This window comes from Lissotriton vulgaris, chromosome 5 (assembly GCF_964263255.1).
Source record: "Lissotriton vulgaris chromosome 5, aLisVul1.2, whole genome shotgun sequence".
In the NCBI taxonomy this organism is placed as follows: domain Eukaryota; kingdom Metazoa; phylum Chordata; class Amphibia; order Caudata; family Salamandridae; genus Lissotriton; species Lissotriton vulgaris.
Genome location: NC_141693.1, coordinates 1,065,158,954 through 1,065,172,408, shown reverse-complemented (window position 1 = coordinate 1,065,172,408; position 13,455 = coordinate 1,065,158,954). Strand labels below are relative to the sequence as shown.

General features: G+C 39.9%; 1 protein-coding gene across 2 annotated transcripts in view; it reads left to right on the top strand.

Moving 5' to 3' along the window:
• Positions 1 to 13,455, top strand: part of CFAP43 (cilia and flagella associated protein 43) — a 922,989-nt gene that overhangs the window by 591,432 nt on the left and 318,102 nt on the right. For both annotated transcript variants that reach the window (XM_086922745.1, XM_086922746.1), the window contains 2 exons: positions 11,520 to 11,726; positions 12,985 to 13,074. In XM_086922745.1, coding sequence (XP_086778871.1) covers positions 11,520 to 11,726; positions 12,985 to 13,074 — 297 coding nt within the window. The remainder of the gene's footprint in view (positions 1 to 11,519; positions 11,727 to 12,984; positions 13,075 to 13,455) is intronic.

The window sequence follows — 13,455 nt, the reverse complement described above, 5'->3', positions numbered from 1 at the left end:
CAATTATATACATCAAATGTTTCTGAACAAAATATCATTTGTTTGATATTTCATAGCCAGACGTGTATTTTTGAGCGAACTGTTAGAAAAAGAGGTTGGAAAACATTTATATCTCATATTGTCGATAGTACATGATATTTCTGAAAGGTTTAAATGACAATTTGAACGTTAAAAAAAACACACATTAAATGCTATTATCTAGAGATCGGCATAACATATTGCTATGTAACATTAGAAGGTGTCTATAGCGGTAACTGTAATTTGGTATATTTAAAAGTTATTCTAAATTTATTCCCTATTTAATTTTCTAATAATTACTAAGTTATTTATCACATATGGCCTACGTATGATAGGTTTTTACGCATCCTACGAAAAACAGGGGTTATTCTGTTCATAAACAACTTCATTTACTGGATTTTAATATCAATTATCCAGACTAGGTTCAAAAGTCGGTAGATGAAAGTTAGATGAAAGCTTTTATTCGGACTTTCCACATATGACCTTCTTTACTTTATCGATGTTCGTTTTTTATTTGTCATTGTTATCTTGATTTGATCTTACCTAAAATTCTTTTTGATATAAACACATTCAAACAACACGGATGAAGGGAGTGAGGCACCTTTCCTTTAATATTTAGAGTAGGCATGTGAAATCTGTCTTGGAGAAAGAGACAACAATTTATTATTTTGCAGAAAGGTTCACATGGTTTTTATTTCCTAATCTTTGTTGTTCTCACTTTCATAGTCCCACATTTTTTACCTTTTTAAATATTAATTCACTGCTGCCATCTCGCTTCTACCTTTATCTAAATCTTGCCGATTTTGAAAAAGAGACTTCAATCGCTCTCCGTCATTTTGCCACTGCAGTGCGTAGTTGCTCATATAGTTAATCACCTGTTTTATCAAAGAATTTCTGATAGATACATCTGCCGTGTGGATTCCTCACCTTGTGAATATCCCCTTGCGTCAGCAACATTCGGAAATTCTTTTTGTAGCTTCGTGCCGACGTGGACGCGGACGTCACAGAGACACGGCTCCGCTCGCGACTCCGCTGACGTCACCGACGCCTATAATAGGCCCACGCCGGCGTGATGACATCAGTTCCCTTTTTTCCGCGTCGTCGACGCTAACGGTTTTCAGGGATCGTACTGTAGCTTTACAGTAACTTTGTTACTATTAACCTGTTATTCTGTTTAACTTTATATTCTTCGAGATGTCGTCGAAGAAGACTGGTTTTAAGGCTTGCGGCGAATGTGGCAAGACTATGTCTATCACCGATCCTCATGATTGCTGTGTCTGGTGTTTAAGCTCCGACCATGACGTCGAGGACTGTCCTTGCTGCAAGAAGATGACTTCGAAGGCGCTAAGAGAAAGACAGGCGAAGCTCCTTGTGGCTAAGCTTAAGAGTAAGAAGGATAAGAAATCTTCGAAGTCCCGAACTCGTCGTTCGAGATCGAGGTTGAGGTCTCGATCGAGGTCACGCTCGGAGTTGTCTTCAGCTCACGCTTCGAAGTCTTCGAGGAAGAAACACAAGAAGAGGAGCCATGAGTCACGTCATCACTCCGGAAAAGGCTCTGGTTCGAGACCGAAGTCCCAGGTCAAGCTTGTGAGTAAAGAGGTGGTGGTTTCGGAGTCGGAGCATGTCTCTGTTGGTGAGGCTTCACATCCAGGTTCACCCGAATCACAGGAGCAGGTCCATTCTCCAGTTCCATCCAATCCTTCTGGTCAGGAGGATGAAGGTGAGGAGCAGGGGGCTGGTGAAGTCGAGGTTCCGGTGCCTGAGGGTTCGTCGACCCCGGTTCCAGGACTCGTTGAAGAGGTCGACGTCGTTTTGACTCCGCCTCCTCAGGATCGACCCAGAGAACCATATCCTGAGTTTCCAGCTCCAGGTCAGGATCCATCTCAGTTCTTGAACGCCATGTTTGGTGTCTATTCTAGGGTAATGTTCCCGTCTGGTGCACCTGTTGGTCCCACGGGTCCTATGGCTTTCAACTTGGGTGTTCCCCAGGCTTACGCCCCTGCGCCCTTCATGCCTTTTATGCCGGCTATACCACCGCATTGGCATTTTCCGACACCTCCGGTGTCGTCAACGCCGAAGCGCTCGACGCCGACTCCGTCGACGCCGATGCCTACAACTCCGAGGCAGGATTCTGTCCGACCTCGTGCTGAGAAGCCTCGTCCGACGTCGGGTTCAACGCCGGCTCTGGTGCCGTCGGAGTCGATTCCGAACCCGTTGGCTTCGACTGTGAAGGAAAGGTCTCGGAGAAAGGCTCAGAGACTTCTGGAAGAGGAAAGGTATCTATATTCGGATACTGAAGAAGGGGAGTTACGGGATTCTGAGGATCCTTTTGAAGATTTGTGTGAGGCCAGTGGGGTTGAACTGTCACCTGAGTGGGAGTTGGCTTCAGTTTCAAATGTGCCATCAAAGGATGTGGTGCCTTAACACATTGTTATAAAAAAAGCAGCGAGTCTGTTGAATATTACTCTTCCTACTGCTGACTATAAGCCTAACATCTTGACTGAGATTCTTCATTCTCCCTCGTCAGTAGTTGAGCCTGTGTTACCCTTCAACGAGGCCTTGACTGAGCCCATCTATGAGGTTTGGAAGAAGCCTTTGTCTGCTCCTGCAGTTTCAAGAACAGTTGCGAGGAGATACAGAGTGGCACCTGAGGACCCTGCGTTTTTATCAATTCATCCCTTGCCTGAGAGTTTGGTGGTGCAGGCTGCTTGCTCAAAGAAATCTGCTGGAGCTTTCCCACAGGTTCCTGGGGACAAAGAATCCAGAAAGCAAGATCAGGGTGCCAGGAAGGCCTTCTCTTCAGCCAGTATGGCGTTAAAGTCAACCAACGCAACGTGCCTGATGGGGAGGTATATCCATGCCTTGATGGATTCTGTCAAGCAGCTAGTTCCGAAAATTCCTGAAGATGACCGGAAGGATTTTCAGGAGGTGATTTCAGACAGTCAAGCCTTCTGCTGAGTCTGAGAAGAACAGAGAAAAACTACATTCAGAATTGGGCGCCAAACAGATGAAGTATGGCTTCGCGGAGTTCCGCATCGTTACTGCGGAGTTTATCGAGCTCTTACCGTTTTATCGCTTAGTAGCTCAAACGCGTGTGCTTCCGTCAGCGGTCCGTGTAGAAAGGGAGGATTATACAAAGTCCTTTTTCTACTACTATTTATATCCGGTGATGTATTACTCATTCAGATTAAGCGCTGCCTCTATTTAAAGCGGTATTATGAGTATTTAGCTGCGGACCCCTATTTCGTGCATTTAACATGCGTATCTTTACTTCGATTCAAAAAATTTTTTTTTGAATTATCGCATTTATCATTATGTTGTTACTGGTAAAGCCTTATTGAGGAACACTATATCGGGATTAATTTCATTTTACCGCTATATTATTGCGTTCTCCCAAGGTAAATCCTGGTTTAAACCATGATTAAATGTTCCAAGGGTGAAAATCCAGAAAACCTCTCTTTTTTTGCGTATTTCATCTCCTCCTTGGTTTTTCTGTAAATGGATTTTTTCCAGAATACGCCATTTAAGCTCTTCTGGTGTATGCTTGTATTCCATGAAATGGTTCACATGTGGGGCTGATACCTTCTGTGTTTTGATGGCTGACCTGTGCTCAGTCAGCCTGGTCTTTACCATGCGGGACGTCTCTCCCACATATCCTAGGTTACAAGGGCATGTAATCAGATAGATTACATTCTTAGTATTGCAAGTCCATAACTCTTTTGCTTGAATCGTTATATTATTGAATTGCATATTTTCACCAATTATAATGGCATCACAAGACTGGCAAGATCCACAACGTGAAGTGCCTTTAATCGCATTTGTTCCATCAATGGATTTTTGAATAAAAGGAATATTTCTTGTGTTGCCTTTATAGCGGGAATGAACTAGTTGGTCCTTTAGATTTTTATTTCGCTTATGGGCAAACATTGGTTTTGGTAACTTTTGTTGGTTGTCGAGTGCATTTAGCAGATGCCAGTTCGAGTTAGTTATTTGTCTGACTGTAGCGTCCATGGTTGAGTGTTTGGTTACACACACCAATTTAGGGTCAGATTTTTGTTTTTGAGAATTTAGAAGGGTATCCCGATCGTAGAAGCGAGCTCTCTTGTAAGCCACTCTAACAAGACAATGTGGGTATCCTCTTTGGATGAATTTCTGTTTCATAATCTCTGCTTGGGTGTCAAAATCCCTTATGTTTGTGCAGTTACGCCTTACTCTCAAAAATTGAGAGAAGGGGATACTGTCTTTTTGACATCTTGGATGATAACTTTTAAAATGTAAAAGGGTATTTCGAGCAGTGGGCTTTGTGTATAAATCCACTTCAAGGACACCATCTTTATTCTTTATGTTAATATCCAAAAATTCAACCTTGGATTTATTGGTATGTGCAGTGAAACGTAAGTTTTCATCTGTTAGGTTTAACCATAGAAGAAATTCCTTCAGAGTCTGTTCCCCATCGGTCCATACAAAGAAAATATAGTCTATGTACCGGTACCAATGGGAAACAGACTCGAAGAATGGGGCTACTTCGTTGAAAATGAATTTACTTTCGAACAGGGTCATATAGATGTTTGCTATTGAGGGGGCCATAGAGGCCCCCATGCTTACACCTTTGATTTGTAAGTATAGATCTTCACCAAATTCTAAGAAATTCTCCTTTAATACTAGAGTTAAGCAATCTCTAATGAAGGGTTTGGAACAGGGGATCTGATGTAAGTCGATAAACCACATTGTGGCCTCAATTGCTCCTGTCTGGGGTATATTACTATAAAGCAACTCGATATCGAGGGTCACTAAGATATCATTACATTCGTTATATACCAAGTTTTCTACCTTTGCAATTATATCCCCTGTGTCTTTCACATATGATGGCGAAAGTGAGATATATGGGCGTAGAATTTGATCCAGATATTTTGAAAGAGCTTCAAGAGGTGTTCCTATCGTTGAAACAATTGGACGATAGGGTGGGTTTTCTTGGTCCTTATGGATCTTGGGCAGTCCGTATATGCAAGATACCTTCCTGTCCGATTTGTTTAAGAATTCAAATTCTTTTTTATTTATTGTTCCCTCATTTAAAGCTTTTGTGGTTAGTCTATTTATAGTTTTAACTATTCTTTCTGTTAGGTTAGATTTGATCTTTTTGTAAAAAGTAGGGTCACTTAGCATCTTGATCATGTTGTTTTCATATGTGGTACAGTCCAATAGGACTATGCCTCCACCTTTATCGCTGCTTTTAATTACGATTGTATCATCATTCTTCAGTTTTTCAAGGGAATCATGTTCCTCCTTTGAAATATTGTATCTAGGTTTGGGAATGAATTTTAAGGCTTGATCTAACCGTTTGAGAACAACCTTTTCAAAGATGGCCACTTCGGGACCTACTTGTTGCAGAGAAGGAGTAAAGGTAGATGGTAAAGCTACAATGTTATTGCTTATATTATCTAACTCCATTGGGTCATTTTGTTGGAAGAACTTTTTTAGCCTAATTTTTCTCAGGAAAGAGTGGATATCGCAGTAGAGTTCAAAAGTATTTACTTTTGCATGTGGAACAAAGGATAAACCCTTGGTAAGGAGAGACAAATCCGAGGGCTCAAGGGTATGGGAGGATAAGTTGAATATTGGGATTACATCCCGTTCCTCCAGTATTGTTTGTTTCTCGTCTCTAGGTATTGTTGAAGTTCCTGGGCGTATTGGTTGGTCTGATAGTTGCCTCTTGTATGGTTCTGAAACCTGACTTTCTGACGGCCTCCCCTCCCCCCCGTCGGCCTAAAAAAGGTTGCCGACTATTCCTTTGGCCATTTCTGGGATCAAAGGGTCTATCATCCTGATACCCCGTATTGCTTTCTCCCTCCGAGTCTGAATCTGAGGAATTTGAGAAGTTATTAATTCTATGTTGAAAAGTATGGTTATATGTTCCAGTTTGAGAGTCAGTTTTAAAGAAACCTTCTACAATATAGGGATATGTTTTTTCCACAGTATAGGATCTTTTATCTTTCAGAAATTTGTCTTCCTTCCTTTTTTTTAAATAATCAGAGAATGATAGAATATCTTTTTTTATGGTCTCCAATTGTTTCTCTGCTTCTTCTAACGTTGTGGATTTTTTCATTTTATCTTCAAGTTCCTGTATTTCTTTTTTTATTTCAACGGCAAATTCTTTTGATGTGGAAATGATCAGAATCATAAGGTCTCTCGAGCAACGACTCGCGATCATACTCCACTTCACTAAGAACGCTTTGATGTCTACAAAGAGGCCCGGGATGTTACGGATCCTCAGACCCATTGGGATTATGCCATTTTTAAGATAGTTCAACATAAACTCCCCATGGGCCTCTATTCTAATGAGTTTCTTTTGGAGATTTAATAATTTATTGTAATCACTGTTACTTTGTGGATTGCTAGCTTGGTTATTACCAAAATCTACGTTAGTGTCTACCAGTGTGGCAAATTCCTCATCTGAAAAGCCAAAGGTCTGAAGGTTGGCCATTTTATTCTAATGTTTTTTAAAACAAATGTTACGCCAAAGTCCAAGACAAATGACAGAAAAAATTGCAAAAATAAAGAGTTAACACTTACAGAAGAAGATACAATGTTATATACAGTTTCCAACAACAGCAAATGAAAAGATAAAACACAAAGGTCCCACACGGATACACCGTGTGTAGTACTATGTAGGTATCAAGGACCCCCTGGTTTGGAGCCCCTCCTGGGTCAGGGAAAACAATTTTTGTGCAAAGGTATATGCCCAGGCAGACTCACAACACCAGAACTGGCTTTTTAAAAACACATTATATAAACATAAATCAAGAAATTAGCGCAATGGACTGTAATGATATCAAAAAATAGTTTTTAATTCCGATATTAAAAATTGAATAAATACATATAGATTTGTATACAAGATATACACAATAAAAGCTAATGATTCTTAGTATAATCCTTCTTTAACACATCATAAGAATTCATGACAGTTAGCAATAAAAATTATCCCTGATTGTGAAGGAATGGGCTGTGTATGTCAACGCGTTTCGACAATATCTTTTGTCTTCATCAGGACAAATGAATATTCAGCCACTTTTCTAAACAAAATAAAACAATGTTTTAGTTGACATCAAAATGACAGTGCATTGCATCTTTGTTAATTATATACATCAAATGTTTCTGAACAAAATATCAATAGTTTGATAGAAATCTTCATAGCCAGACTTGTATTTTTGAGCAAACTGTTAGAAAAAGAGGTTGGAAAACATTTATATCTCATATTGTCGATAGTTCATGATATTTCTAAAAGGTTTAAATGACAATTTGAACGTTAAAAAAAACACACATTAAATGCTATCATCTAGAGATCGGCGTAACATATTGCTATGTAACATTAGAAGGTGTCTATAGCGGTAACTGTAATTTGGTATATTTAAAAGTTATTCTAAATTTATTCCCTATTTAATTTTCTAATAATTACTAAGTTATTTATGACATATGGCCTACGTATGATAGGTTTTTACGCATCCTACGAAAAACAGGGGTTATTCTGTTCATAAACAACTTCATTTACTGGATTTTAATATCAATTATCCAGACTAGGTTCAAAAGTCGGTAGATGAAAGTTAGATGAAAGTTAGTTTTTATTCGGACTTTCCACATATGACCTTCTTTACTTTATCGATGTTCGTTTTTTATTTGTCATTGTTATCTTGATTTGATCTTACCTAAAATTCTTTTTGATATAAACACATTCAAACAACACTGATGAAGGGAGTGAGGAACCTTTCCTTTAATATTTGGAGTAGGTATGTGAAATCTGTCTTGGAGAAAGAGACAACGATTTATTATTTTGCAGAAAGGTTCACATGGTTTTTATTTCCTAATCTTTGTTGTTCTCACGTTCATAGTCCCACATTTTTTACCTGTTTAAACATAATTCACTGCTCCCATCTCGCTTCTACCTTCATCTAAATCTTGCCGATTTTGCAAAAGAGACTTCAAGCGCTCTCCGTCATTTTGCCACTGCAGTGCGTAGTTGCTCATATAGTTAATCACCTGTTTTATCAAAGAATGCCTGGTATTTTAATCTTTTTAAAACAAAAGTTCCTTTTTACCAAATTTATTTTGGATTATCTCTCTTTCAATATTACCTTTACTAAGTGGTAGTTTCCCCAATGTAAATGGAAAACGATCTTGTGTAGTTGTTAGTCTGTGGACTGGTCAATTGCATCAGTGCCGCATGCAATTGGACTTATTCAGGAGCCTGCCTCCGTCGTAAGTGCAGTTTGTAGCCAGACCTTAAAACACAAGGGTAGACGATATTATCAGTAACATTTTATCTTTTGATTGTAGCGTTCCTCCAAATTCAGCTCTTAACGCTTTTTATTTTTACCTTGGTTTCGCTTGCAGGTGAAATTAAAATGGCTACGAATTTTTCACTCTTTTTTCCTTTTTTCTTTCTTCTCCCCACCCGGTGATTCAAATGTTTTGCACTCAGCGGGATTTGACGTTCGTTAAAGGTACAAGACCCGCTGAGTCTGAGAAGAACAGAGAAAAACTACATTCAGAATTGGGCGCCAAACAGATGAAGTATGGCTTCGCGGAGTTCCGCCTCGTTACTGCGGAGTTTATCGAGCTCTTACCGTTTTATCGCTTAGTAGCTCAAACGCGTGTGCTTCCGTCAGCGGTCCGTGTAGAAAGGGAGGATTATACAAAGTCCTTTTTCTACTACTATTTATATCCGGTGATGTATTACTCATTCAGATTAGGCTCCGCCTCTATTTAAAGCGGTATTATGAGTATTTAGCTGCGGACCCCTATTTCGTGCATTTAACATGCGTATCTTTACTTCGATTCAAAATTTTTTTTTTTTGAATTAGCCCAGTTATCATTATGTTGTTACTGGTAAAGCCTTATTGAGGAACACTATATCGGGATTAATTTCATTTTACCGCTATATTATTGCGTTCTCCCAAGGTAAATCCTGGTTTAAACCATGATTAAATGTTCCAAGGGTGAAAATCCAGAAAACCTCTCTTTTTTTGCATATTTCATCTCCTCCTTGGTTTTTCTGTAAATGGAATTTTTCCAGAATACGCCATTTAAGCTCTTCTGGTGTATGCTTGTATTCCATGAAATGGTTCACAAGTGGGGCTGATACCTTCTGTGTTTTGATGGCTGACCTGTGCTCAGTCAGCCTGGTCTTTACCATGCGGGACGTCTCTCCCACATATCCTAGGTTACAAGGGCATGTAATCAGATAGATTACATTCTTAGTATTGCAAGTCCATAACTAGTAAAGAAGGTCATATGTGGAAAGTCCGAATAAAAACTAACTTTCATCTAACTTTCATCTACCGACTTTTGAACCTAGTCTGGATAATTGATATTAAAATCCAGTAAATGAAGTTGTTTATGAACAGAATAACCCCTGTTTTTCGTAGGATGCGTAAAAACCTATCATACGTAGGCCATATGTGACAAATAACTTAGTAATTATTAGAAAATTAAATAGGGAATAAATTTAGAATAACTTTTAAATATACCAAATTACAGTTACCGCTATAGACACCTTCTAATGTTACATAGCAATATGTTACGCCGATCTCTAGATAATAGCATTTAATGTGTGTTTTTTTTAACGTTCAAATTGTCATTTAAACCTTTTAGAAATATCATGAACTATCGACAATATGAGATATAAATGTTTTCCAACCTCTTTTTCTAACAGTTCGCTCAAAAATACAAGTCTGGCTATGAAATATCAAACAAATGATATTTTGTTCAGAAACATTTGATGTATATAATTATCAAAGATGCAATGCACTGTCATTTTGATGTCAACTAAAACATTGTTTTATTTTGTTTAGAAAAGTGGCTGAATATTCATTTGTCCTGATGAAGACAAAAGATATTGTCGAAACGCGTTGACATACACAGCCCATTCCTTCACAATCAGGGATAATTTTTATTGCTAACTGTCATGAATTCTTATGATGTGTTAAAGAAGGATTATACTAAGAATCATTAGCTTTTATTGTGTATATCTTGTATACAAATCTATATGTATTTATTCATTTTTTAATATCGGAATTAAAAAGTATTTTTTGATATCATTACAGTCCATTGCACTAATTTCTTGGTTTATGTTTATATAATGTGTTTTTAAAAAGCCAGTTCTTGTGTTGTGAGTCTGCCTGGGCATATACCTTTGCACAAAAATTGTTTTCCCTGACCCAGGAGCCATATCCTAACCAGGGGGTCCTTGATACCTACATAGTTGATATGTTTTTAAAGCATAATACACTTTAATATTTGTCACTCTGCTTTCCCGTAGGGAGATTTCTGCCACGGTTGGGAAAAGTGCCACTATTTGCGAAAAAATACTAGTATTCATTTTACTATTGTAAATTCAGGCTTAGATGTTTTCACCCCCTGGACTGAAAGAGCGTAGACCTGTACATTCACACTTGGAAATGACGATTAGTACAAACTTGTGGAATTACACCTAGAAGCAGGAGTAGATTTACACATTAGTAAATTTACCTTTGTGAATAGGCTCCACAGTTGTAATTTTGTATGCTGCCAGGTTGCATAAAGTGATACATGGATTTCCAAAACCATGGGTTCTGTAAGGCCACATGAGGGCTGCACTAGGCTCGCCGGCAGCTGCACTTGCGTTGTGGCTGTTGTGTCTGAGCTTGAGAACAGGTATCGGAAGAGAACCTGATGCATGTCATATGTGCTTCAACAAACATGCACATGCCTAGGTTAGTTTGGGTCTGTCTATACACACATCAGTGACCCACGCCAGACATGCTGTTGCGACACATACATACAGGCGTGTCCGACTCCCTCATAACTGCACTGATTGCATCTTCTTTACTCAGTCCTTCTCAGTATTGCCTAACACTTGTTCCACTGCCCCCTCTGTCCGCACAACCCTCTCTTACCCCATAGCCAGGGTGCACATGAATACCCTATTTAACCTATTTCTCTTTTTCTCCGCCAGTCTTTCTATGTATTCTTTTTCTCAATTTAGACTCCTCTCCTTTGAATCAAAGTCGACAGACCCACATTTTAGTCATTAACCAAGATATGTACTGCACTCCCTCTTAAACTGATGAGATGATTTCGGTTTAGGGCTATACTTTTCATATGGACATTAAATGTAAAATATGTCTATAATGATTGTATTTGTAGGGTACCACTGGTGCTTTAGTGTTCAGCATTCTCACTCCCAGGAGGCCTTGCACTGTGTGATCCTGCACAAAGAAGCACATAAATAGTGGTTCATGTAGTGGCAGGCTCATGTGGGAATCGACTGCTTGAATTGGTTTTTGCCTCATTGACCGATACTGACATAGTGACCTAGTGAAAGAGAAGCAGCCAATCAGGAACCTTCATAGTTCTACCATGGTTAGCGCCAGGACAAGGTCCGGTAGAAATGCCTGAAAATGTGCACGTTAGACAGGGCGGTTACGAAGTAAATTGTTACTAATACATGCCCTTCTCTGCTGTTGCAGGATATCATTTACCAGATAAAAGAAGCATTTAACAAACAGTTTGACGCTGTCTGTAAGCAGAAGGAGCAGGAGATCGCACGGGTAAAGGAGAAAAACGTGAGGATTAAAGAAATCATCCCTGAACTGGGCCTGGAAGAGAAAGTGATGGAACCCAGCTTCACTGACGACGAGAAACCCGAGAGGGCTCTTACCGTGGAGGATTCAGAGGTAGGAGAAAAAACATTCGATGTCTTTGTGTTTGTGTAGATGGATGTGGCCAAACCCGGCAGTGGGGACTAGCAAGTGATCGTATAAATCAAGCGTTGGTGGGAGGAAAAACAATGTATGGTTGAAACGCAGATGGAACAGAGAACAGCCTTTGCTTTTTACGGCGAACACGGCTAATGTTGGGCCCAGTTGATGTTTTTGCCACCACAGCAAAGTGCTATTTGGCTTCCAATTCCATAAAATTGAGGCTGCAATAAGCATACCAAACAGAACTGGAGGCCCACATAAACAGTGCAAAATACATCTCAACTAATATAGAGTTCCAGATCCAGGGCGTGAGCGTGACAATGCTTGCTTAGTTCATTCGGTGTTTTAGCAAATGTCCTTGGGGATAGTTGCTATTGTTGCAGACCTGCATCTGGCACGTGTTGTGCCTTAAGCTGTGGCCAGTTTGTCTGCCAAGTGGAAGTGTTTATAGAGTATTACTGCTTTGTAAATGGTACCGCATATCTGCAATGTAGTACTCCCCTCTAGTGGGAAGCAAGCACCCCATCTGTGTGAAACGGGGTACTGATCAGGCTTTTTCACCTTAGTTATGAAGCGTGCTGTGGCACAGATGATACCCGTCACTAGTGCAAGAGTGGATAATAGGCTGACGAGTGCAGATTTCTCACTATAAGTATGTGAAAGGATGAGTGTTTGTGGGGCTGTTCTGTAGTCCAAGGAAGGCACCAGTGTCATCGTTGAGAGAAGGAATTACTCTACTTTTTGGAATGTCTTTGAGTGGGAGAGGTGGAGATTGAGTGTGAAGAGATATGACTTATGGGGTGAGCCAGGGGGTCCATCATAGAGGTATGTATTGGGGTCACCAGTGCAAGGGGTACCAAAGAGCAAACCAGTGGCCCACTGCTGCTGCCCTTAATTGGCGTGCATGCCCCTCGTATTCCATGGATCTTCTGAGTCTTTTTGTGGGACAAAGAGCTATTGCGACGTAAGGAGCGCCCCCATTTGGTGAGGCAGTATCTACAAACATAGTAGGGCCTTGCACGTTAGTAGGACTATTCCAAAAATACATTTTCTTTAGCGGGAAAGACAGTATGCATAGGAATAAGGTAGCCCAAGGTGCATATCTTTTTTACTTTGTGTCCACACCATGCCACTGTTTACTGTTTATGTTGAAAGGTGAGCAACAACCGAGACACGAATCTATAGTACTTACTGTGCACCCTTCCACACTAGATTCTTTTTTTCATTACAGATAAAGGTAGAAAAATATTTGACCCCGGAACAGAAGGCAAAAGCAGAGGAGCGCGCAAAGATTGAAGAGCAAAAGCGACTTGAAGCACTGGTTTGTTGACCTGTTTATTTTATTCAGTTATGGAGAAATCTGCTAATGACTGTTCAGGGTAGTTTTATTTCTAGCACTGAAATGTGCCACTGCAGTTCATCTGTGATACAGCCCGACAATGACATGAAATGCTAACATGAAGAGTTACTACAATCAACCACTGAAAAGTAGAGCTCCCAGTTTTCATGGGGTTTTGCCGAAGCCAAACGTTGACTGCAATGATGTGATCTGTGCAAATATGAATCCACAGGCTTTCTGCTACAGAAACAGCATCCTGTAATAACCGAGTTCAACCAGGCGCATACACCATGTTGGCCTGTTTCGCACTCAACAAAACTTGATTCTATGTTATTTCTCTGTGAGGCCCACCATGGGCATCAT